This window comes from Coregonus lavaretus, assembly GCF_964263955.1.
Source record: "Coregonus lavaretus genome assembly, chromosome: 3".
NCBI lineage: Eukaryota > Metazoa > Chordata > Actinopteri > Salmoniformes > Salmonidae > Coregonus > Coregonus lavaretus.
This window is the reverse complement of record NC_139990.1, coordinates 11,462,663-11,484,555: the sequence shown is the minus strand read 5'-3', so window position 1 is coordinate 11,484,555 and position 21,893 is coordinate 11,462,663. Positions and strand designations below refer to the sequence as shown.

At 43.6% G+C, this 21,893-nt stretch overlaps 1 protein-coding gene across 4 annotated transcripts; it reads right to left on the bottom strand.

Moving 5' to 3' along the window:
* Nucleotides 1-942: 942 nt before the first annotated feature.
* Nucleotides 943-20,885, bottom strand: ubp1 (upstream binding protein 1). Of its 4 annotated transcripts, none has more exons than XM_084154696.1 (17): nt 20,699-20,885; nt 19,852-20,067; nt 17,229-17,386; nt 16,961-17,037; nt 16,732-16,837; nt 16,549-16,655; nt 16,292-16,444; nt 16,052-16,162; nt 15,774-15,881; nt 9,950-10,053; nt 9,812-9,866; nt 9,585-9,678; nt 9,394-9,484; nt 2,657-2,775; nt 1,894-2,036; nt 1,406-1,457; nt 943-1,264 (listed from the first exon to the last, which is right to left on the bottom strand). In XM_084154696.1, exons 2-17 carry the CDS (start codon nt 19,965-19,967, stop codon nt 1,227-1,229), a joined length of 1,632 nt encoding a protein of 543 aa, XP_084010822.1. In that variant the 5' UTR covers nt 19,968-20,067; nt 20,699-20,885; the 3' UTR covers nt 943-1,226. The 4 variants fall into 4 exon arrangements, with proteins under 4 accessions (XP_084010822.1, XP_084010820.1, XP_084010821.1 ...); XM_084154694.1 differs by lacking the exon at nt 20,699-20,885 and adding an exon at nt 20,490-20,628; XM_084154695.1 differs by lacking the exon at nt 20,699-20,885 and adding an exon at nt 20,490-20,628 and having other exon boundaries at nt 9,585-9,675.
* Between the last annotated feature and the right edge of the window lie 1,008 nt (nt 20,886-21,893).

The following is a 21,893-nucleotide window of genomic DNA, read 5'->3' as shown; positions in this document are numbered from 1 at the left end:
CAGAAGAGAGGAGGCTGTTACAGCAACAAAGGGGGGACCAACTCCATATTAATGGCTTTGGAATGAGATGTTCGACGAGCAGGTGTCCACATACACTACATGACCAAAAGTATCATACTAATTTGAGTGTCCCGGATTTACATTTACTATGTTATGTCTAGTCTATGAGAGCAGTCTGTATATTATGGTATCAGACCTGGTTCATATGATTCATGAACCAGAAGAACAGGCCCTGTTAGCATTCTGTTAGCCAGTGTCTAACACCCCTAACAGTCCACAAAATCATTACTTGATTGGCTAAGATGACCCCCATCCTCACTAGTTCTAGAATATCTGGGAACAGATCTAGAACGTTCAGATCTAGACTATTGGGTTCTACACAACCACACAGAGACTGTTGTGTTCTAGATCAGGGGTGTCAAACTCATTCCTCGGAGGGCCGAGTGTCTGCGGATTTTTGGTTTTTCCTTTCAATTAAGACCTAGACAACCAGGTGAGGGGAGTTCCTTACTAATTAGTGACCTTAACTCATCAATAAGTTACAAGGGTGGAGCAAAAACCCGCAGACACTCGGCCCTCCTTGGAATGAGTTTGACACGTTTTCTAGACAGTTTGTTCTGTTTGAGTTTGTTAGTTGCCAGCTCTGCTTCCGTGGAAGTGGTCGAGTCTCATTCAAAGCGAATGAGACGCAAGACTCTGGAGCATTGGACTCTGGAGCATTGGACTCTGGAGCAATGGAAATGCGACGCAAGTGTCTGGGTTCCGTCTGTCTGTCCATCAATCTGTATGTTCAAGTCACATGGAGTTACAGCATCACAGCACTGACTGACTAATGGCCCTGGCCTAGCCCTGGCTGAAGCCTATAGCACTGCCTCTATGAGCCTCTCTGTGGGGGGGGGGGGGGGGGGGGGGGGAGGGGGGGTCAGCCTAACCCTCCCCCACTTATAAAACAAAGAAATGGAGAGAAAAAAACACGCTACAAGCCTCCCTCTCTATCCCCTCTCCTCACCAGTCTCTCCCCCTCAGTAATAGTGTTTTCAATATGAAACAGTGGTCACACCCGCGTCAGATTCTAACATTAACATGGCTTCAGTTCAGTCCCTAGGTCCGTCTGCCTTACACATAGCAATCTGAACGATAGGAGAGAGTGTGAGGGAGGGAGGCTGCTCTGCTTGTCACGGAGGGAGGAGTGTTGAGTGATGTCATCACACTCACATCCTCCATCGCTACTTCAAAACCAGGTGGAGCCCCTCCCCCGTTTCATCTAGAGAGATAGAGAAAGAAAAAGAAAGGGAAAGAGGTAGTGTTAGCATGGAGGCCAAACAAAGAAAACATAAATAACTAGAAAAGGAAAGTTAGACCAGAAATGTCTCGGGCCAGACACACAGTCAGACTATCAACATACCTTTGAGTGTGCCAATGAGAAAGCAGCTCTCGTCAGGTAAGTTGTAAACCACCTGGGGAACAACATTAAATAACTTCATCATTAAATACTCATTAAAACAAGGGCTGTTACTGTTCATAAATCTTTAATAAAAATAATGTACAAAAAAATAAAAATATTTTATAACTAAAACACAATGTAATCAGTCATGTGATAAAGAATTAAAACGGGTAGATAACTCCAATAGCTGTGATGCGCAGTCTGTTTGGGGGAGTGATTTGAATGGCACACTTCCTGAGTGAGCTGAAGGGGGACGGGTTAGGGTGGGACACAGCATTGTGTAACAGAGAGGCAGTATGTAAATGTAATGCAAACACCCGATCGACAGATCACTGATGGACAGAGAACATCAGCTCTTCCTGGTCAAAGATAACATTCACACAGGATGTATAGGTGTAGGTATGTGTGTGTGTGTACCTGTTTTCTCAGCAGTGTGTGTGTGTGTGTACCTGGTCACTCAGCAGTATGTGTATTCCTGTGGGTCCTTGTCGGTAGACCTGGTTGATCTGTCCCAGTGGAACGCTACACACACACGCCATCTTCCTGATCAACTCAGCCGCCGTCAGCTCCTCCAGGTATAGAGCATGGTACACTGCAGACACACACAACCCCATTAAAACACACACACCCACATTAAAACAGACACACACGCTGATGCTTCTATAATGGAGACACACAGATGAGTATACAGTATATTCCAAATGAGTCCTCCCAGAAAAGGTTGCTTTATCCACTAGGAAACAATTGTGGTCGTATAATGCCAAACTACTATCATAATTCTTTATGAAAAAGGGGAAAGCACACATGAACAGGAATATTTATTTCAGCTTTAGTTCATTTATTTTTTCCACTTTTAAGCCAGCAACATTTCTGGTTATACATATGCTTTCCCCTTTTTCTGAGGAATTATATTCTCTCTCTTTAAAGGGGCACTCTGTAGTTCAAACAATAAGAAAGCAGTCACCCCGCCAGTGTTGGTAAATAGCTGACTGACCATCCATGAGATCAAAACGACAAAGAAACCACAGGAGGCTGCTGAGGGGAGGATGGCTTATAATAAAGTCTGGAATGGAGTGAATGGAATGGTAGCAAACAAATGGAAACCATGTGCTTGATGCGTTCGATACCATCCCATTTATTCCATTCCAGCCATTACTATGAGCTGGTCCACCCCAATTAAGGTGCCACCGGCCGCCTGTGAGACAACCGTACCATATAAGTTAGGCGAGTCACTGTGCTCTCCGTTCTCACTGTCGCAGCGTCTCTCCAGCAAGGGGCTCTCCACATCACACTCCTGACACACATAGATTGTCAACCTGGGACGCACCGACCTGCAAGAATACTTACACGTTATACACACACACACACACACACACATTAAACACAGATAAACAGGAACATAATCGGAGATGCACACATTCACATATCCTGTCTAACAACCTCTCTAGGGTGTTCACCCACTCTGTCCAGGTATCAAACACTCTGCCCAGAGTGGGTGAAAACGCACTTTGGTGATAATTTCACTTATACATTTTTAAAATACATTTTACCAAGACAAATATGATTATTCATGTTCTGAATCGTTCAGTGGAGTCTTCTTCTAACGTGTCATTGAAGTTATATGCAAAAAGTCGGATTTCGTAACCTAATACATCCGATAATAAGCACCGAGCTCTTTTGACATAATGGTGCAGGTTTCTCGAACAACTTTTGAGGATTTTACATTTTGTGGTCGTCGTCTTCAAAGTTTTTTCTGTGGGTCGCAAAAAATGCTAAATTAGCATGTAAATGTAAAATGCTTTGACAGTAAAAACCTTGGTATACAGTGCATTCGGAAAGTATTCTGACCCCTCATCAATCTACACACAATACCCCATACATGACAAAGCGAAAACATTTTTTTTTTTTTAAATTGTGCAACTGTATAAAAAATAAAAAACAGAAACTCCTTATTTACATAAGTATTCAGACCCTTTGCTATGAGACTCGAAATTGAGCTCAGGTGCATCCTGTTTCCATTGATCATCCTTGAGATGTTTCTACAACTTGATTGGAGTCCACCTGTGGTTAATTCAATTGATTGGACATGATTTGGAAGCACACATCTGTCTATATAAGGTCCCACAGTTGACAGTGCATGTCAGAGCAAAAACCAAGCCATGAGGTCAAAGGAATTGTCCATAGAGCTCAGAGACAGGATTGTGTCGAGGCACAGATCTGGGGAAGGGTACCAAAAAATGTCTGCAGCATTGAAGATCCCCAAGAACACAGTGGCCTCCATTATTCTTACATGGAAGAAGTTTAGAACCACCAAGACTCTTCCTAGAGCTGGCCGCCCGGCCAAACTGAGCAATCGGGGGAGAAGGGCCTTGGTCAGGGAGGTGACCAAGAACCCTATGGCCACTCTGACAGAGCTCCAGAGTTCCTCTGTGGAGATGGGAGAACCTTCCAGAAGGACAACCATCCCTGCAGCACTCCACCAATCAGGCCTTTATGGTGGAGTGGCCAGATGGAAGCCACTCCTCAGTAAAAGGCACATGACAGCCCACTTGGAGTTTGCCAAAAGGCAACTAAAGGACTCTCAGACCATGAGAAACCAGATTCTCTGGTCTGATGAAACCAAGATTGAACTCTTTGGCCTGAATGACAATTGTCACGTCTGGAGGAAACCTGGCACCATCCCTACGGTGAAGCATGGTGGTGGCATCATGCTGTGGGGAGTAAAGTACAGAGAGATCCTTGATGAAAACCTGCTCCAGAGCGCTCAGGACCTCAGACTGGGGCGGAGGTTCACCTTCCAACAGGACAACGACCCTAAGCACACAGCTAAGACAACGCAGGAGTGGCTTCAAGACAGTCTCTGAATGTCCTTGAGTGGCCCAGCCAGAGCCCGGACTTGAACCCGATCAAACATCTCTGGAGAGACCTGAAAATAACTGTGCAGCGACACTCCCCATCCAACCTGACAGAGCTTGAGAGGATCTGCAGAGAAGAACGGGGAAAAACTCCCCAAATATAGGTGTGCCAAGCTTGTAGCGTCATACCCAAGAAGACTCAAGGCTGTAATCACTGCCAAAAGGTGCTTCAACAAAGTGCTGAGTAAAGGGTCTGAATACTTATGTAAATGTGATATTTCAGTTTTTAATTTTTAAGAAATTAGCAAAAATGTCTAAACCTGTTTTTGCTTCGTCATTATGGGGTATTGTGTGTAGATTGATGGGGGGGGGGGGGGGGGGGGGGGGGGAAACTATTTAATCAATTTTAGAAAAAGGCTGTAACGTAACAAAATGTGGAAAAAGTCAAGGGGTCTGAATACTTGCTGAGTGCTCCGTTGACATTTCAGAGTTTGTTTTTGTGAGAAATCTTTGAAAAATAACAGGAATTTCGCATTAATATGAAAAGCGTATACTAAAATATGAAAATACTACGCTATATTGTTTTATGTCCTGCGGATTCGAGTCCCCCCATAAAAAAAATAAAAAAAAGTGGTTGTCCCACTGACTATCCTAAGTTGAATGCACCAATTTGTAAGTCGCTCTGGATAAGAGCGTCTGCTAAATGACTTAAATGTAAATGATTTGACCTCAGTTCGAGTTTTCATAATTCTCGCACAGCATCCAGTTTAGCTGACGCAATGCTATTTTCCTGTATTAAAAAAACTATAATATCTGCCTCCATTGTTTTAGTCACCCTAATTTTGGCCATCCTACAAGGGTAAAAACTGCAATAGCTTTTTAACGGATTTGGAGCATTGGTTTTCTTAGAGGAGTACACAATTCAAATATAAGCAATTAACCAAAATGTTGGTTATTTTTGGTTTTTAAACAACTAATTAACCGATGTCCATTCAATTATTTGAATTCCATTTAGTTCGGGGTTTTTTCTGTGAGCACATTGCGCTGCAGTTTCTCTAGAGATAAATCAGATCATGCCCGAGCTGTGCAATGTAGTAGGGAGTTGTAGTTCCAACAGGCCAATGTTCTACATAGATTAGCACAGAAAAGGTGATAATTAACTACAATGATCATAGTTCATTGCGCCCCTCTCACACACCACCCCGTCCCCCAACCCATCTCTCACCCCCTCCCTCTCACCCCTCCCCCTCACCCCTCCCCCTCACCCCCTCCCTCTCCCTGTCAAAAAATTTATAAATTGATTTGCATTTTAATGAGGGAAATAAGTATTTGACCCCTCAGCAAAACATGACTTAGTACTTGGTGGCAAAACCCTTGTTGGCAATCACAGAGGTCAGACGTTTCTTGTAGTTGGCCACCAGGTTTGCACACATCTCAGGAGGGATTTTGTCCCACTCCTCTTTGCAGATCTTCTCCAAGTCATTAAGGTTTCGAGGCTGACGTTTGGAAACTCAAACCTTCAGCTCCCTCCACAGATTTTCTATGGGATTAAGGTCTGGAGACTGGCTAGGCCGCTCCAGGACCTTAATATGCTTCTTCTTGAGCCACTCCTTTGTTGCCTTGGCCGTGTGTTTTGGGTCATTGTCATGCTGGAATACCCATCCACGACCCATTTTCAATGCCCTGGCTGAGGGAAGGAGGTTCTCACCCAAGATTTGACGGTACATGGCCCCGTCCATCGTCCCTTTGATGCAGTGAAGTTGTCCTGTCCCCTTAGCAGAAAAACATCCCCAAAGCATAATGTTTCCACCTCCATGTTTGACGGTGGGGATGGTGTTCTTGGGGTCATAGGCAGCATTCCTCCTCCTCCAAACACGGCGAGTTGAGTTGATGCCAAAGAGCTCGATTTTGGTCTCATCTGACCACAACACTTTCACCCAGTTCTCCTCTGAATCATTCAGATGTTCATTGGCAAACTTCAGACGGGCCTGTATATGTGCTTTCTTGAGCAGGGGGACCTTGCGGGCGCTGCAGGATTTCAGTCCTTCACGGCGTAGTGTGTTACCAATTGTTTTCTTGGTGACTATGGTCCCAGCTGCCTTGAGATCGTGTAGTTCTGGGTTGATTCCTCACTGTTCTCATGATATAATATAATATATATATATATATATATGCCACTTAGCAGACGCTTTTATCCAAAGCGACTTAGTCATGCGTGCATACATTTTTAAGTATGGGTGGCCCCGGGGATCGAACCCACTACCCTGGCGTTACAAGCGCCATGCTCTACCAATTGAGCTACGAAGGACCTGATCATTGCAACTCCACGAGGTGAGATCTTGCATGGAGCCCCAGGCTGAGGGAGATTGACAGTTCTTTTGTGTTTCTTCCATTTGCGAATAATCGTACCAACTGTTGTCACCTTTTCACCAAGCTGCTTGGCGATGGTCTTGTAGCCCATTCCAGCCTTGTGTAGGTCTACAATCTTGTCCCTGACATCCTTGGAGAGCTCTTTGGTCTTGGCCATGGTGGAGAGTTTGGAATCTGATTGATTGATTGCTTCTGTGGACAGGTGTCTTTTATACAGGTAACAAGCTGAGATTAGGAGCACTCCCTTTAAGAGTGTGCTCCTAATCTCAGCTCGTTACCTGTATAAAAGACACCTGGGAGCCAGAAATCTCTGATTGAGAGGGGGTCAAATACTTATTTCCCTCATTAAAATGCTAATCAATTCATACAATTTTTGACATGCGTTTTTCTGGATTTTGTTGTTGTTATTCTGTCTCTCACTGTTCAAATAAACCTACCATTAAAATTATAGACTGATCATTTCTTTGTCAGTGGGCAAACGTACAAAATCAGCAGGGGATCAAATACTTTTTCCCCCTCAATGTACATCTGGCAGGAGGTTAGGAAGTGCAGCTCAGTTTCCACCTCATCTTGTGGGCAGTGTGCACATAGCCTGTCTTCTCTTAAGAGCCAGGTCTGCCTACAGCGGCCTCTCTCAATAGCAAGGCTATGCTCACTGAGTCTGTACATAGTCAAAGCTTTCCTTAATTTTGGGCAGGTATTCTGCCACTGTGTACTCTCTGTTTAGGGCCAAATAGCATTCTAGTTTGCTCCGTTTTTTTGTTTATTCTTTCCAATGTGTCAAGTAATTATCTTTTTGTTTTCTCATGATTTAGTTGGGTCTAATTGTGTTGGTCCTGGGGCTCTGTTTGTGAACAGAGCCCCAGGATCAGCTTGCTTAGGGGGCTCTTTTACAGATTCAACTCTCTGTAGGTGATGGCTTTGTTATGGAAGGTTTGGGAATCTCTTACTTTTAGGTGGTTGGAGAATGTAACGGCTCTTTTCTGGATTTTGATAATTAGTGGGTATCGGCCTAATTCTGCTCTGCATGCATTATTTGGTGTTTTACACTGAGGATATTTTTGCAGAATTTGGTGTTTGTCCCATTTTGTGAATTCTTGGTTGGTGAGCAGACCCAATACCTCACAACCATAAAGGGCAATGGGTTATATAGCTGATTCAAGTATTTTTTGCAAGATCCTAATTGGTATGTCGAATTTTATGTTCCTTTTGATGGCGTAGAATGCCCTTCTTGCCTTGTCTCTCAGATCTCTCACAGCCTTGTGGAAGTTACCAGTGGTTATGATGTTTAGGCTGAGGTACGTATAGTTGTTTCTGTGCTCTAGGGCAACAGTGTCTAGATGGAATTTCTATTTGTGGTCCTGGCAACTGGACCTTTTTTGGAAAACCATTATTTTTGTCTTACTGAGATTTACTGTCACGGCCCAGCTCTGTCAGAATCTGTGCAGAAGATGTAGGTGCTGCTGTAGGCCCTACATTTGACTTCAGATTCTAGTAGGGTGAGGCCGGGTGCTGCAGACTGTTCTAGTGCCCTTGCCAATTCGTTGATATATATGTTGAAGAGGGTGGGGCACAAGCTGCATCCCTGTCTCACCCCACGGAACTTTGGAAAGAAATGTGTGTTTTTTTTGCCAATTTTAACCGCACACTTGTTATTTGTGTACATGGATTTTATAACGTCGTATGTTTTTCCCCCCAACACCACTTTCCATCAATTTGTATAGCAGACCCTCATGCCAAATTGAGTCAAACGCTTTTTTGAAATCAACAAAGCATGAGAAGACGTTCCCTTTGTTTTGGTTTGTTTGTCAATTACAGTGTGCAGGGTGAATACGTGGTCTGTCGTACGGTAATTTGGTAAAAAGACAATTTGACATTTGCTCAGTACATTGTTTTCACTGAGGAAATGTATGAGTCTGCTGTTAATGATAATGCAGAGAATTTTCCCAAGGTTGCTGTTGACGCATATCCCATCGTAGTTAATGTTGTCAAATTTGTCTCCACTTTTGTGGATTGGGGTGATCAGTCCTTGGTTCCAAATATTGGGGAAGATGCCAGAGCTGAGGATGATGTTAAACAGTTTAAGTATAGCCAATTAGATTTTGTGGTCTGTATATTTTATCATTTCATTTAGGATACAATCAATACCACAGGCCTTTTGGGGTTTGGAGGGTTTGTATTTTGTCCTGTAGTTCATTCAATGTAATTGGAGAATCCAGTGGGTTCTGGTAGTCTTTAATAGTTAATTCTAAGATTTGTATTTGATCATGTATATGTTTTTGCTGATTGTTCTTTGTTACAGAGCCAAAACGATTGGAGAAGTGGTTTATCCATACATCTCCGTTTTGGATTGATAACTCTTCGTGTTTGTTTCATGTGTTCCAATTTTCCCAGAAGTGGCTAGATTCTATGAACTTCAATCAAATTGAGCTGATTTCTGACGTGCTGTTCCTTCTTTTTCCGTAGTGTATTTCTGTATTGTTTTAGTGATTCATCATAGTGAAGGCATAGGCTCAGGTTTTCTAGGTCTCTATGTTTTTGGTTGGATAGATTTATTTCTTAGATTTCTCTCACACACACCCCTCTCTCACACACACACCCCCCTCTCGCTCACACACACACACACCTCTCTCTCTGACACATCCTCCTCTTGCTCTCTCAAACACACACACACACACAGACCACTCTAACCCCCCCCCCCCCCACTCTCTCACACACCCTCACCTGGATCTGAGTGTGTAGAAGAGTCTGATTCCATCAGCAGCTCCACAGATCTGAACCAGGTCTTCCCGGGTCAACTTCATTAAGTCACAACCTACACATTACAACAGGTTCACTTTAATAACTCCTACACAATAATCTACACAATGCAAAGAGTGGTGTGTGTGTGTGTGTGTGTGTGTGTGTGTGTGTACCTGAGAAGTGGGAGAAGAGTCGTGCGTATGTGTTGAAGCGGTTCTTGACAAGCCACTTCTGAGCCTCCTTGATGGTAGCTGTAGGACTGAGCTGCTTTAGAGGGGGAGATAGAGAAAGAGAATAATGTGTGTTGGGGTGGGGTGGGGGGGGGGGGGGGGGGGTAACAATGAATTTCAACAACCTAAACTGGATTTGAGACACGTCCATGTGTGTGGTGTATACTAACCTCTGTGACAACTTGGCTGACAGGGTCTGTCTGGTGATTGGGTGACGAGGGGCCACTGGAATACAACAGTCATAGTCAGCAATCTCTCACTACGTCCACAGACTTTTCTCAATCTCTCACACACGCACACAGGCCTACCTGTCAGGTACAGAGGAGGCAGTGTATGTGGAGAGAGGTGTGGAGGAGAAGGAGGGGCCAGCTGTCTGGGGAGAGCTGATGTAGGCATCAGGCCACGGAGAACACTGACCAGAGAGGAGAGAGATGTGATTACACTACTAAGCATTACCGTCACCAACTACCAAGCATCAAACAACTCCACATATTATATTAACTTCCTTGACAGGACGATAGAGGATGTTTATATAATATATAGTGCCTTCAGAAAGTATTCACACCCCTTGACGTAACCCACATTTTGTTATGTTACAGCCTGAATTTAAAATTAATTTAATTGAGATTGTGTCACTGGCCTACACACAATACCCCATAATGTCAAAGCGGAATTATGTTTTTAGAAATTAATTACAAATGAAAAGCTGAAATGTCTTGAGTCAATAAGTATTAAACTCCTTTGTTATGGCAAGCCTAAATTAGTTCAGGATTAAACATTTGCTTAACAAGTCACATAATATGTGTGCAATAGTGTTTAACATTATTTTTTAATGACAACCTCATCTCTGTACCTCACACATACAGATAAATGTAAGGTCCCCCAGTCGAGCAGCGAATTTCAAACACAGATTCAACCACAAAGATCAGAGAGGTTGTCCAATGCCTTGCTAAGAAAGGCACCGTTTGGTAGATGGGTTAAAAAAATATATACAGTACCAGTCAAAAGTTGACACACCTACTCATTCAAATGGTTTTTCTTTATTTTTACTATTTTCTACATTGTAGAATAATAGTGAAGACATCAAAACTATGAAATAACACCTATGGAATCATGTAGTAACCAAAAAAGTGTTAAACAAGTCAAAATATATTTGAGATTCTTCAAATAGCCACCCTTTGCCTTGATGACAGCTTGGCAATCTCTCAACCAGCTTCACCTGGAATGCTTAAAAGAGTTCCCACATATGCTTTTCCTTCACTCTGCGGTCCGACTCATCCCAAACCATCTCAATTGGGTTGAGAACATACAAGAAGCCAGAAACATGTTGAGAAAGGATGATGAGAAAACAAACAGAAAGAAAGTGGACTGGTCCACGGGACCTCCGCCATACACCGGTGAACAACATCCACAGGTGTCCGGAGCAGTATTCCCGAAGGAGAGAAAAGGACCCGAAAGAAGCAGGAAGAATCAAACAAAGGGCAGAAACAAAGCCAAACAGATTGGACTGCTATGGAGAGCTAAGGGAGACCTTGGGAAGAATGAAGATGACAAAAGAAGACGACGGGGAATCTCCGGATGAAGATATGACAAATATCGAAGCAACAAACGAACTAATAGGAAGAGAAATATACAAAATGACGAGAAAATTGAGGGAAAAGGAAGAAAGGGAGAGAGAACAGAGCTGGGTTAGACAACAGACTGACAGGGAACTAGAAGAGGAGGAAGAAGGAGCAGCGGCTGAAATATGGGGGGGGGGGCCTGTGACCAAGAAGTAAGGGAGGAAAGAGTGCGGACTAGGAGAACACTGGAAAAAACCTAAAAAATATGAGGGGCAATATCCCATTTTAATAAAAGGTACCCAGGCACATTATGTTCCATGGGGATCGCAGGACCTGGAAGGATTGGTTGCCCATCTGCCAGATTTGCATGATGGGGCAGGAAAATGGATAAGGACCTTTGAGGAACAAACCATGGGGAAACTGCTGGCTGTGGGGGATCTGAAGGCACAGTTGGCAAGGGTGGTAGGAAAGGCAAAAATGGAGGATATACTGGGGAACAGTGACCTGAGGAGAGGAGTGACAGACCCGCAAGGAGACGGGATGGACTTTGACTCACATCGCCTTGAAGTCTCACAAGACCCCAAGTCACTACAAGGGTGGACACTGGGGGAAACGGAGAATCCAGCTGCCTATCTACACGAACAGATGAAACGATGGAGACTGGAAACAGAACGGGGACCCACTAATGACAACTATTTTCCGAAACTCAGTGATAGAGGCCATGCGCCAGCCAGTGAAAAGCAGGCTGGAGGATGTGGTAGGAATAACCTCAAAGTCACACAAAGAATTCTGTGACCATGTGATACATGCAGTAGAAAAACACAGAAAGGATGAACAGAGACTCACAGAACAGGGGAGAGACATTCAGAGAAAGCTGACTCAACTCCAACTGGAAGAGCTGACAAAACAGAGGGAAGAAGAAAATCCAGGCTCCAGTAACAGCACCTATGACTGAGACAGGAATGGTGGCTGCAGTCTCCTCCGGAGGGCCACATCTGATTCCCGCGCCACAGGCTCAAGTGCAACCCACACCACCAGTAGTGAATGTGTATGCACAACAACCCCAGCAATGGAACAATAGACAACAAAAACCTCTGCAAAACAATCAAAAAGGAGGAAACCGGGGCCCACAAGGGAATCTGCTGGGGATACCAACAGCCAGGGCATACCAGACGAAACTGCCCCACAAACCCCTGGCAACAACAGGGGAACAGAAACCAAAGTAATTGGAAACAAACTGGCGGCTGGCAACAAAATCAGAAACAACTCCAAGGTCCTGTGAATCCATGGGCAGGGCCTAATCAGGGGTACTAGGGGTGCCCAGAGAATCCTACAGGGGAGGGTCAGTTTCCAGTGTTATCTACGCGAGCTGATTAAGAACCTATGCTGCAGGTTCAAATAGAAAACAGAGGCACACCCATGATGATCGATACCGGAGCCACTTACACTTGTGTAAGTCCAAATTATGCCTCTCACCTCCCCATGTCTGGCAAATATGCCAAAACTGTAGGATTCTCGGGATAAACACAGTTAATTCCAATGACAGCTCCAGAATTAGACTGGCTGTTGGCAGAAAAAGGTGGAGTTTGTGTTATGTTTGGGGATGAACGTTGTACCTTCATTCCCAATAATACTGCTCCGGATGGTTCATTCACTGAAGCAATGACTAAGCTCAAAAGGACTACATAAAGAAATTAAGGACAATGCTGGGCATGACGCTCACACTTGGGATTGGATGGACTTAACTTTGGGAAAGTGGGGAGCAATGTTTACAAAAATAGCAATCATGATAGGCATAGCACTTGTAGTAATGGGAATGGTATTTTGTTGTGTACTGCCTTTGTTAAAATCACTCTTGATCCAAACCACAGTAAAGCAAATGACTACAGACAATTGTTAATAATTCACCCAAAGATATACACCCTATTCAGGAAGCTCCAGGACAGTATGTTAATGAATATGGAAAGCCCTGCAATATTAAAGGAGGACCAATGGACTGCCCATTTGGGAATCCTGTGTCTGTATGGTGTTGTCCCTTGGGGTGGATGGGCCTGTCATGGTTACAAAGCTCAACAGCAACAATTGGAGGTTAGCGTAGAGTGAAACCTTCCGGACTTGTACCCAGTACCTGATTGGGCTCCTCGTCCTCATCGTGATGGGTCAGACAATGAGGAAGATACATTGGTCTGAATATTTATTCTTCTAAAATGTAACCACAGATGGCAAGGCTAAGAATAAGTATATGCATATGCTTACACTCATTATGTTAACTTTTGTTTTATTGGTTGGGACTTATTTAAGTCCCAAAGGGGGGATATGTGGGACATTTTTGGTTAACTACTCTATCTCACTTAGGGGCGGACAACATAAAAACCAATTATATTGATTATGCATGTTGTAGAATGAAATGCCTATATGCCTTAAATGCTTATGGATTAAGAACCAATTAAAGGGTTAAAACAGAGCAGAGACATTTCTTTAGTGCAAATGCTGTGCTTCTGGTAATAGATGGTTCCCTCTAACTCCCTGCAGCTGGTCTGGGTATGTCAATGACATGTGATGGAGATAAAACGTCTTGTTGTAGCTGATTGGAGTAACAATGGAACTAGTGTTATCACTTGTTTGTGCTTATGATCTGACACACATAGCCACATGCACATAGTCACAAGGAAAAACCATAACCACAAGGTCCTGGGAGGATGGCTGTTGGGGAAGGCTTAAATGTATGTGGTTGAGAATGAGTCACGCCATGACATGTTTAAACCATGTTTAAGTATTGATTGATATGTTTTATAATGTGTTATGAAATGATAAGGGTAAAACAGAATGAACATGATTGATACTTTGTACTCCAGAAGCATGCCTGGATAGTGAATATAGTCAATACAGAGTGTGATTGTTCTTTAACGTACGTATGTATATAATTATTTGAGTCACGCCACCAATATAATGAGATAAGTTAATGAGTTTTTGGTTACTACATGATTCCATTTGTGTTATTTCATAGTTTTGATGTCTTAACTATTATTCTACAATGTAGAAAATAGTAAAAATAAAGAAAAACCCTTGAATAAGTAGGCGTGTCCAAACTTTTGATTGGTAGTGTATATAGATATTGAAAATCACTTTGAGAATGGTGGCGTTATTAATTACACTTTGGATGGTGTATCAATACACCCAATCACTACAAAGATACAGGAGTCCTTCCTAACTCAGTTGAGAGGAAGGAAACTGCTCAGGGATTTCACCATGTGGCCAATGGTGACTTTAAAACAGTTACAGAGTTTAATGGCTATGATAAGAGAAAACTGAGGATGGATCAACAACACTGTAGTTACTCCACAATACTAACCTAAATGACAGAGTGAAAAGAAGGATGCCTGTACAGAATAAAATATTCCAAAGCATGCATCAAGTAAAACTGCTAAAAATGTGGCAGAGAAATGAACATAATGTCCTGAATGCAAAGCGTTATGTTGTTTGGGGCAAATCCAACACAACACATCACTGAGTACCACTCTTCATATTTTCAAGCATTTTGGTGGCTGCATCAGGTTATGGGTATGCTTGTCATCGGCAAGGAACAAGGAGTTATTTTTAGGATAAAAAGAAACAATAGAGCTAAGCACAGACAGAATCCTAAAGAAAAACCTGGTTCAGTCTGCTTTCCAACAGACACTGGGAGACTAATTCATCTTTCAGAAGGACAATAACCTAAAACAAGGCCAAATATACACTGGAGTTGCTTACCAAGACGACGTTGATCGTTCCGGAGTGGCCTAGTTACAGTTTTGACTTAAAATCGGCTTGAAAATCTATGGCAAGACTTGAAAATGGCTGTCTAGCAATGATCAACAACCAACTTGACAGAGCTTGAATAATTTATAAAAGAATAATATGCTATTATATTGTACAATGCAGGTGTGCAAAGCTCTTTGAAATGTACCCAGAAAGACTCACAGCTGTAATCGCTGCCAAAGGTGATTCTAACATGTATTGACTCCCGGGGGTGAATACTTATGTAAATGAGATATTTCTGTATTTATTTTTCAATACATTTGCAAACATTTCTAAAAACATGTTTTCATTTTGTCATTCTGGGATATTGTGTGTAGATTTTCAATTCAGGCTGTAACACAACAAAATGTGGAATAAGTCAAGGAGTATGAATACTTTCTGAAGGCATTGTAATAGGATATTACATTACAGCCTTATCCTAAATTTTGTTACATTACAGCCTTATCCTAAAATGGATGAAATGGTTTTTCCCCCCTCATCAATCTACACACAATACCCCATAATGACAAAGCAAAAACAGGTTTATATAAATGTTTGCAAATTTATTAAAAATTAATAACTGAAATATCACATTTACATAAGTATTTACATTAAGTATTTTATTTTGGTATACATTTGCAAACATTACAAAAAAAACTGTTTTCGCTTTGTCATTATGGGATATTGATGTTTTAATCAATTTTAGACTAAGGCTGTAACGTAACAAAATGTGGAAAAAGAGAAGGGATTTGAATACTTTCCGAATGCACTGTATAATATATAGGACGCTTACAGTGCCTCTCTTGGCCAGCGAGTCCCCACAGTCAGCCGGCAGCGTCCGCTTGCTGGACTTCTTCAGCTCATAGTCTCCTGCCTCCTCTATGATGGGCTCCAGCCTCATCTACACACACACAGAGTTTCACATAAACATTCACACTCACAATCTGACCACTAAAAAAACTTGACTACTGATACCGGTAAGTGGACTTTCAATACATGCAAACTCAGTTTAAGTGTATTCTAGTTTTCCAGTCCTGATTAAATGCCATTCAAACCCCCAGACTGACTAACCTCTGATAGTATGGTTGTGTCGTAGGAGGGCTGGTACTTCTCCTTTTCCTGAGACGGTCGTTTCTCCATCTTCTCTCTGTCAGTCTTCTGTTTCCTGTCTGCCCCCTTTGGCTGGGGGGAGGAGAGAGAGCGAGAGAGAGAAAGAGGGAACGCGGAATGTTAAATCAGGTGCAGCCATGTCATCTGCATGTCAAAGTGTTTAAGTGTGATTGACTGTGTTCAGAGAACATGTGTGTGTACCTTGAAGACTTTGATTTGGCAGGAGGCAGAGTGGAGGTGTTCAGTGTACTCTCCGTTGTCTCCCTGTCTGAAAGTGTCGATCTGGATCCTGAAGGGAACTCCCTTCTCCCCTCCATGCTTCCTAGGGGTGAACTCTGTACTGATGCAGTGGACCTACACACACACAGATGGAAAGAATAGAGACAAAGAGGAAAGTCAATGTGACTACAGGGAAGTGTGTGTGTGTGTGTGTGTTTGTGTGGATTGATGTGTGTTACCTGTACAAACACAGAGGCTCTCTTGTTGAGGTCCCAGAGGAATTCGGCAGCGTTGAGCTGAGAGGGGTTGGCCTTCGCCTCCACGATACCCACTGACAGAGGGATGTCTACACACACACACTACAAATTAGCATTACATACAGATACAGAATGAAAAACAAACACACACTTAAGTGTTCTTACCGATATCTAGGAGACGGTCTCCAGGGCGATTCCACTTCCACCCCTCCAGCTGCTGGTGCTCTGTGTACTGGAGTCTCCTGTCATGGAACACCACCCTAACGATGCTCTACACACACCACACAGTTATGAAACACCACCCTCACAATGCTCTAAAAACGACCGCAACAATCATAACACAACCACAAAGAAACCCCACAAACAGAAAGGCTGAAATCTTAACATTTCTGACCTTGACAGTCTTGTTGTTAATCTCTGGTAACTCTGCCAGCTTTCGGTTGTCCAGCATACGGATCTCATAAGACTGGCCTGAGAGACAGAAGGAGAGACAGAGGGGGTTAAGATGAGGTTTGAGTGATTGTGTATCTCTACTGTTTGAAAACAGACAACATCCCTTCTTGCTATTGGTGGGGAGCTATTAAACATTACAGCGTGAGTGTGTGTTTGTGTACAGCATCGTTAAGGTGGTTTCCCATGACAGGAGTGTGTGAGTAAGTCACCTTGGTTCAGGTAGGTGAGTGTCTCATCGTGTAGTTTGACAGCAGGGGAGGTGGCAGCACAGAGAACGTACTGGAAGGGAGGGTTGAGACTGCTGCTCTCACAGTCTGAAGGAAGACTGGAGTCCTCCTGTTTAAAGATGGGCAAGGCAAGCACATCACTGGAGAGACAAAGAGAGATGGCAGGAGAGAGAGAAGAGTAAGGGTAAGTAAGACTAAGTAGCCCTGTTGAAACAGTAACAGTTGGAATTGTCCCACTGGAAAATACTTTTCTGTTCTACAACACACGAGCCAGTCTGACATAACCTCCACACACACACTTGGCACCAGCTCCAGACAGACAGCCTGTCCTCAGCTCACCCCAATGGATCCTAGCGCTAGGCAGAAGTGTGTGTGTGCCCAGGCAACCAAAGTCTCCCCTATATGCCAAGAAATGTGGAGCATGCTCCCCGGAACAGCTCAGGTTAATTAAGTTCACTTTGAAAAGGTGGTGGGAGTTGGCAGTCTGAATTCAAAGTTCACATAATGCTCTATGGCCAAGTCAAGCTGTAGAACACCTTGGAGTAAAAACTAATAATCTGACAAGATTGGAGAGCTGAACATTTATCACTAAATAGCTTGAATAGCTTCCATTTATAGCAGTGATGTCAGATCAGTGAAAGGGGGAAGACAATATGCATTGAAGGGAGAGAAAGGAGGAGTGAGAAAGGAAACATTTTTGAACTATTGGAACAGACCATAGTGCGAATTACAGGGGGGTCTAAGCCCCCCTGAATGAGAGATGAGTAAAAAATGCAACAAAATGCAACAAAAGTCAAACTTTGAGGTGTCTCTAAAGCTAATTTAAGCACAAAAGATTATTCCAAATTAAACTAACAACTCCACCGCCATGTCATAGCTGGTAGAGCACGGCGCTTGTAAAGCCAAGATAGTGGGTTCGATCCCCGGGACCACCCATACACAAAAATGTATGCACGCATGACTGTAAGTCGCTTTGGATAAAAGCGTCTGCTAAATGGCATATTATTATTATATTATTATAAACAACAACAACAAAAATCCATGTGGGTGCACTTGTCATCCCGGGAAGATCCCGTATTTCATTTGATATTCTAGTCATTTAGCAGACGCTCTTATCCAGAGCAACTTACAATATTGAGTGCTTATATTTTCATACTTTTTTTACTGGTTCCCTGCGGAAATCGAACCCACAACCCTGGCGTTGCATGCACTATGCTATACCAACTGACCTACAAGTTGGGATTTCATGTGTCCCAACTTTTCTTTCTACAAAAAAGGTCCCTATTGTCAGTAAGACACCAATTAATTAAGGTTACAAGAGTGTAGACCCAATGACAATCGGCAAATGTCATTACACTTTTGGGTGTTTTGTAACAGAGGTCTCATTCCATTAATCAAATGGCGCACATGCAGTTTGGATGCTGGAATTATTTTGCAGTGGATGAACATGCGCATGTAGCCTACTTTTTGAAGTGGTTTGTTTGACAATACGATGAAAACGTAATGACTGGCTGTGTTCTTGCCAAAGTAAAAGGTAGGATTTTTAAAAACCGTTAAAACAACATGTCTTTACTGTTAGGCACATAAAAAACTATTGCACGCACAAGCACGTGCACACAAACAAGGTCCCACATTTAAAAAAAAAAGAGACCCCCGAATGTCATGGAATAATTCACACTCTGGAACAGACCCCTCTCATTAACACAGCTGTTGCAGACAGTGTCCTGTATTCTCCCTGTCCCACCCTAGCCCAACCCCAATGTCTCCTGCATGGCATGCCAGTCGCAGAGCCGCTGCCCCACTCCACATTGCTGCCAAGGAAACTGCATCTGCTTCCTGACACACGAGGAGCCGGCTCCACTGACAAACTGAGACATTCTGTTCCTACTGAGCACCACAGCTGCTCTCTAAACATGGGAGACACACACACACACAGGGAGGATCCTGATAAGACAGCTGACAGTCCTGGGAACTCTTATCCCACAGAAACATAACCTCCTTCACAAAAACACATCTGTGGGGAAAACACACATGCACACTTAGGGCTGTTGCGGTGACACTGAAGTAAGGGGTGTGTGTGTGTGTGTCTTTTCCTGACTGTTCCATAGTGGATGATCTGACTGGTACAGTTACAAACTCCCCTGAGCATCCCAGCTCATTGCTGCCATAGCAACCCCACAGTTCCACCATGTTGTCATCACTCCGAGACATGCCACTGAGCCACCCAGAGAGAGGTGGTGGGGGAGAGCTTATCCCCACTCCCTCCCTGTGCTTAGGGGGTTTATGTTCCCTACATTCTGCCGCTGCCTCTGTCCACTCCCCACACACTCCCCCTTTGTGTCTGGTAGGTATTTAAGCCCTCTGTCCTCCGTGGCAACCTGCTGTGATGGCCCCCTCCATCCCAACACACTCCAAAACAAAGACCAACACGCACACTGACACAATACCACACAGAGGGGATGGGATACCACACACACAAAATGTAATTCCTCCGTATTGGGTAAATCCCAGGGTTTAGGAGACAGAGTGGGAACAGTTTGTACCTTCCATCTCATATCCAGACACACTGATATATCTATATTGTATACCAAATGGTCTCTCTAACCTCATACTGTATGCGCCAGCCCCCAGCTCCTGCCCGATGCCCGACAGACTGGCATCGAAGTCGTGTACCAGCCCTGACTCGATGGTGGCATCGTCCATCTTCAGCACCCAGGCCATGGCCCCCAGCTCCTTCTCCTCCGCCTCCAGCCGAAGGGCCGCCAGCTTGCCTCCGGGGAAGGGACCGCAGTTAGCGGGCGAATAAACCGCTGCTGGTGGACTAGAGAAGATTTAAGATAAAGTTAACCAAAGTAGCTAGCTAGGTAGTTGTGTTAGCCACTACTGGCTATCTGCAAGCTACTGGTGGTTGGCTAAGAAGCTTGCTAGTTAGCTGCTATTAGATAACTACTGTAGCTAGCTAATTGAAGATCGAAGAACAGTGAATTGATAGCGCTCCACTAGCCCGATTATATATCGCCATAATTGGCTAGAATATGGCTGACAAGTGAAAGTAGAAATCTGGATTGATGTGAAGCCAACAACCAGACTAACTAGCTAGGTAAAGTTAGCAGATAGACGTTAGCTAGCTAGTTAACAACAGATCCACAACCATTACGACGCGTTGATTACCAGCATGCTAAATAACCCTTTGCTAGCGAAACCCTGCACCACTAGCTACCCAGCTAGCGCTAGTTAGCTCACTTGCGGTCCTCAAAAGTCAATTTCGCCGGCGACATGGCACACCGTCACATCCCAAGCCCAGCCATAGCTAGCCACCTAGTTAGCTAGCAACATTACGTAATTGCAGGGGGGATGTTGTTGACAGTCCACACACAGCATTCACACGCAATGTCCGTCTGAATTAACTAGCTAGCATTAACAGGCTAGTAGCATTAGCAAACTTCACTTGCTTTTGATTCACGGATGTTTGGAATCCTCCTATGCGAAGGTCGTAGCCAGCGCTTCCTGTGCCCTCCGAAATCTCTCTCCTTTTTTCATCGCGGACTTGTGTGACCAGGGCTACAGTTCCCGGCCGGTTAAATAAGACTCTTTAAACATCAGAAGAGTGGCGGTTGTCACAGAAGTAGCAAGCATAAACATGGCTTCTCAACAGACTATGCCCTCACAAAACCAAAAAAAAACTTCCAGCAGCAGGAGATGCCACAAAGTCTCTGGGCCAATCAGAGAGCCGCTCTGGTGCCAAGCGAACCCAGCTCAGCCAATGGGCTCCCTTAGAGCATTCGTCAACCCATCTACGTTATAACACGGATGTGACCAGTTCATACCAGGCACACGCAACCCATCACATACATTGACATAATCATAATACACAAATGCATAATTCAACCGAGACATAAATCAGTGAAAATACTCGGCTACTACAGACTAGCATGTTCACACCCCTCTGCTCCCAGAGAACAGTGTGTTCCTATTATAGAAAAGAGAGGAGTGGATAGATGCAGTGTTGGACCAAGGCCAACAGAAGTGAATTCAGAGGTATTTAGTGGGAATGATTGTAGTGTGTGTGTGAGATTTGGGATGGGGACACAGAGGCTCTTTAGTACACATATGTTGACCCCTAACCCTGTGTAGCGCAGTTGGTAGAGCATGGCGTTTGCAACGCCAGGGTTGTGGGTTCGATTCCCACGGGGGGCCAGTATGAAAATGTATGCACTAACTAACTGTAAGTCGCTCTGGATAAGAGTGTCTGCTAAATGACTAAAATGTAAAACGTGTCTGGATGTCATGCTGTCAGAGGTCAGTGTGCATTTATAGAGAACATAAATCACAGAGGTGAATCTTCACTCCTGCAATAGCAGGATTACCCACCCTTATCTTGAGTTAATAATCAGATAATGTCACATATTAACAACCTGTGAATACAGAAACTGCTATGAACCAATATTGTGTTATTCCAATATCCCATGCCTCACATACAGTGCATTCGGAAAGTATTCAGACCCCTTCACTTTTTCCACATTGTTACGTTACAGCCTTATTCTAAAATGGATTTAAATCTAGACACAATACCCCATAATGACAAAGCAAAAACAGGTTTATAGAAATGTTTGCACATTTATTAAAAATAAAAAACAGAAATATCAC